The 4,124-nt window shown below is 46.0% G+C and overlaps 1 protein-coding gene across 1 annotated transcript; it reads right to left on the bottom strand.

Moving 5' to 3' along the window:
* Positions 1 to 2,940: 2,940 nt before the first annotated feature.
* On the bottom strand, positions 2,941 to 3,974 carry LOC112549048 (olfactory receptor 6B1-like). Its single transcript, XM_025195863.1, has one exon. The coding sequence runs from the start codon at positions 3,961 to 3,963 to the stop codon at positions 2,941 to 2,943; it is 1,023 nt and encodes a 340-aa protein (XP_025051648.1). The 5' UTR covers positions 3,964 to 3,974.
* Between the last annotated feature and the right edge of the window lie 150 nt (positions 3,975 to 4,124).

Genomic DNA, 4,124 nt, shown 5'->3' with positions numbered 1-4,124 from the left:
CCATTTTGAAGTGGAGCCATCAATGGCACCCACCCTACAATCCTGTGTCCAGAGAACTGTAACTCAGACTACCTCAGCTTCAAGTGTTAATTATTAATCCTGTTGCAAGCCATTATGGACCCCTGGAGATAATTCACCTAGGCCAGCTATACCGTATACAGGCAGGGTTCATTACACTATAGTCTTTGGGTACACAATGTTGATGCTTTGTCAATGGGAGGAGTTGCTCATGCCGGTGCCAAGACAGTACTGGAAGGAGTGAATATATTTCTCAACCTGCAATGTCCATTTCTTGGGTACCCAAGATATGTGCTCCTCCCCTGGCTCATGAGGCTGTACGGCAGACACCTGGAGTAATTCTCCTATAATATGAGCAGCTGGTCTGTGAGCAAAAATTGCACATCATGCTACTTGGTATTGTTTTGGGCAGGGTGTAGTGTCCTCAGGTCACAGGTGCCCACAAAATAAGCAAGAGGGAAACATTGGGGATGGGTTTATGGCAGACAGGGCAGGTTTTGGTCTGCTTGGTTGTATTGAAGTCAGCAGATCCTCATGAGCTCCATCCCTGGATGCTGAAAGGCTGGGCAGGAGGGATTTTAGAGTCCTTGGCAACCATATATCCAAAGTCATGGGAGGCAGACAAGGTTCTAGAAAAAGGCTGACATAGTGCCCTCCTTAGAAAAGGCAACAAGCCAGGCAATGACTGCAAGGGCTCCCTCCATACACATGCCGTAGCTAGTATGGATAGCACAAGGGTTATTCATGATGCAGGGCAGACAGTTAAGGAACAGCCTGAACTTATTGCCCTGTGCATGTCATTTCTAGCATCCCTAATAGAGTGATCCTGAGGTCTGCAGATCCCTACCTGCTACCTCCTACATTTCATGCAATGTCCCCCTCCACAGCCTTGTGTGTCAGACTGTCACTGCTGTAGATGTGGGGTGATGCAGATGATGTGTGGGACTCAGGGTCTGAAGCAGAGTATGAGTACGAGCAATATTCATTTCCCAGGTCCAAACAGACACCAAGGACACATCCAGATGAGTGTGGCTGTGCGGTTATGTAGCACTGCAAACGTGTCTGCAGTGCCACATACCACACAGTCAGGCATTCTCCATGCTGTAAGGGCCTACTGCCTGTGTGCACACTGCTTTGGGGTTTTGCTTTTTTTCCCCCCACAGAAAAGCAAAGAAAACCAGAGCAGTGCACACTTGGGTAGCATGTGCTGCTGAAAAGTGGAGATGGGCCACCCCGAGTCATGCTGCAGCTTCTGTCCAGGCTGCACCCAGCAGCATTTCTGTGGCTGCAGCCCCAGGAAGCCCCCAGGACCCCTGGTCAGGTTGCTGGGGCACAGCACAGTGCTGGCCCCAGCCTCCCCTACCAGCCCTGGGGTAACTTGTGAGGCACCAAAGTGCATGTGGCACTTGTCCCAGGGGAATCAAATGTCCACACTCATCTGGACATGCCCCAAGAGTTGAAAGAGATGTCAGTTCTTCTTTGTATCCCAGACCTGAAGCAGTGGGGAGTGGGGACCAGGATCAAACCTGAACCAGGGAGGTGGCATCACATCCAAACCGAGGCGGGGGGCAGGGTCAGACCCGAACCGGATGGAGGGGGTGGAGTGGGGTCACACCTGAACCAGGGGGGTTGGGGTGGAGTGGGGCTGGACCTGAACTGGGGGCAGGAAAGGGAGATGGGGGCAGACTCAAAGCAGCAGGGGATGGGGTCGGATCTGAATTGGGGAGGCGGGAGAGTGGGGAGTGGGGTCAGACCCAAAGCGGTGGGTTGGGGGAGGTATGCAGGGCCGGACATGGGCAATTCTTGACGGGCAATTTGCTAGTATATATATAAGACTGGTATGTTAATCATGGAACAGCAGTTACATCCATTATACATTCCTGTTTGCCACTGTTTCTACCCAAAGTCTCTGTTGTGGTAAATCTGTCAGTCATTCACCACCGACTAGCATATAGGGACACAGGTACATCTGTGAAGTAAGTGAAACACATATTTATAATCAAACTATTTGGCAGTGAAATCGAGATGGAGTAATGTTCTTGTAAAACTCTGTTCAAGTCCATTCGGGACATTCTTCTGGACAAATTAAACTGTTTGAGACTCAGGGTACAAGCATGTGAACAATAAGTAAGAGAGATTAGGCTTTTGTCAAATCAGCTACACCGGGATACCTGTCCATGCACAGGCTGACTGGGAACGTCGACATAAGATGTTTACTGTGCAGTAGATTAAATTAGCCACACAGTAAATATTTTGGCATCTACACATGTGCCTCTTTTAGGTTGGAGAAACTAATTTACTCCACAGCAGGATAGTACTCATAAATATAAGTACATACACTTCCCTGTTGCAGAGTAAAAACCTCTGCAGCAACTCATATGGAGATGCTGCTGCTGCAGCTGACAGGGTACATATACATGTGCACTTAAATGCTTTTTCCAATGTGCATTAAATTGAGTACCTCTAACGGCAGGTACAAATTAATGTGCATTAGCCTGCCTTAATGCACTGTAATGAATGTGCGTGGTTATAAAGTGACAATTCACAGTAGTCTATTTTACTACACATTGGCATAGTGGCATTATTTTTTAAGTGACTTTTTAATGCATAGTAAAATTGGCTACTGTGCATTAAATTGCACATGTAGACTCACCCAGGGGTCCTACCATGTGTGGGGTGCCTGCCAGCTAGCCCTGTACTGAAGCACCCTCAAGTGCCAGGTTGCAGAGAATGGATGTGTACTGGCTTAAAGCACAGACAGTTCATACAACAAAAATTCATGAACTTATCTGGAACAATTTCAACATTCACACTGGGGTGTCAGGGTCATCCCTTCATTAGAAAAGGGTGTGAAATGTATTAAATATCCCTAAACTTTCTCTTTCTTCTAGGATAGCCCCAAGCCCCTAGGCCAGGACCCATTCATTTTCCAGAGCTCTGATTCCTCTTATTTCCATTTTGCTTCAACCTGCTAATATAGTTTAAGAAAGTTTGCATTCCTTTACAATTCATAAACACAGAGACAACTTTCCGTACAGCCTCCCTTACTTCCTTGTTTCTCAGGCTGTAAATGAGAGGGTTGGCCAATGGAGTCAACACAGTGTAGGAAAGAGAAAATATTTTGTTCAGGGCTCTAAGGGTATTGATTTTTGGGAGCATATACACAATAGTTAGGGTCCCATAGAAAATGGTCAACACAGTAATATGAGAGGAACAGGTGGAAAAGGCCTTTTCTCTCCCAGTAGTGGAAGGGATTCTCACTATGGTGGTGATAATGCAGACATAGGACATGAGAGTCAAAAGGAATGGGGGCAAAACAAATATACAGCTAAGACTGTAGTCTACAAGTTCAATCTCATAGGTGTCACTGCAGGAGAGTTTAATCATTTCAAAAAAGTCACAAAAGAAGTGGTCAACTTGATTGGGTCCACAGAAGGTTAATTTTAACAAGAAGAGATATATAATGGAGACAACTATAAACCCAATGATCCATGAGCCAGCTGCAAGTTTGTAACAAAATCTCTCACTCATTAGGGCTGCATAATGCAATGGTTTACATATGGCTAAGTACCGATCATAAGACATCACGGATAAGAGACAACACTCTGTAACTATCAAGATACCAAAGAAAAATAATTGAATGAAGCAGCCAGAGAATGAGATGGTTCTGTCTCCAGTGAGGAAGCTGGCCAGCATCTTGGGCAGGAGGGTGCAGGTATAGCAGGTCTCCAAGCAGGACAAGTTCCCCAGGAAGAAGTACATTGGGGTGTGCAGATGCTGAACGGTTATAATGAGCACAATGATGAGGACATTCCCAGCCATGGTTGCAAGGTAGATTATGAGAAACAGCAGGAAGAGAAGTATTTGCAACTCTGGAAGAATTTCAAAGCCCAGGAGGATAAATTCAGTGATTGAAGTTTGATTTCCTACTTCTGCATCTGCCATGGCATCAGAGAGTTTCCATATAGCTCTGCAAAATAAAATGAAAAAAACAGAAAACTCTGAATGCCAAGGAATCAGTCCATCTCCTGAGTTTTCAAGAGTCTAATCTTGCCTGAAAATGATCTATCCAGGTAGGATTTGCCAGGTTCCACCTAGGACCTGAA

Source organism: Alligator sinensis, unplaced genomic scaffold, assembly GCF_000455745.1.
Source record: "Alligator sinensis unplaced genomic scaffold, ASM45574v1 scaffold2004_1, whole genome shotgun sequence".
Lineage (NCBI taxonomy): Eukaryota > Metazoa > Chordata > Crocodylia > Alligatoridae > Alligator > Alligator sinensis.
The sequence above is the reverse complement of the archived record's forward strand: the minus strand, read 5'-3'. Positions and strand labels throughout refer to the sequence as shown.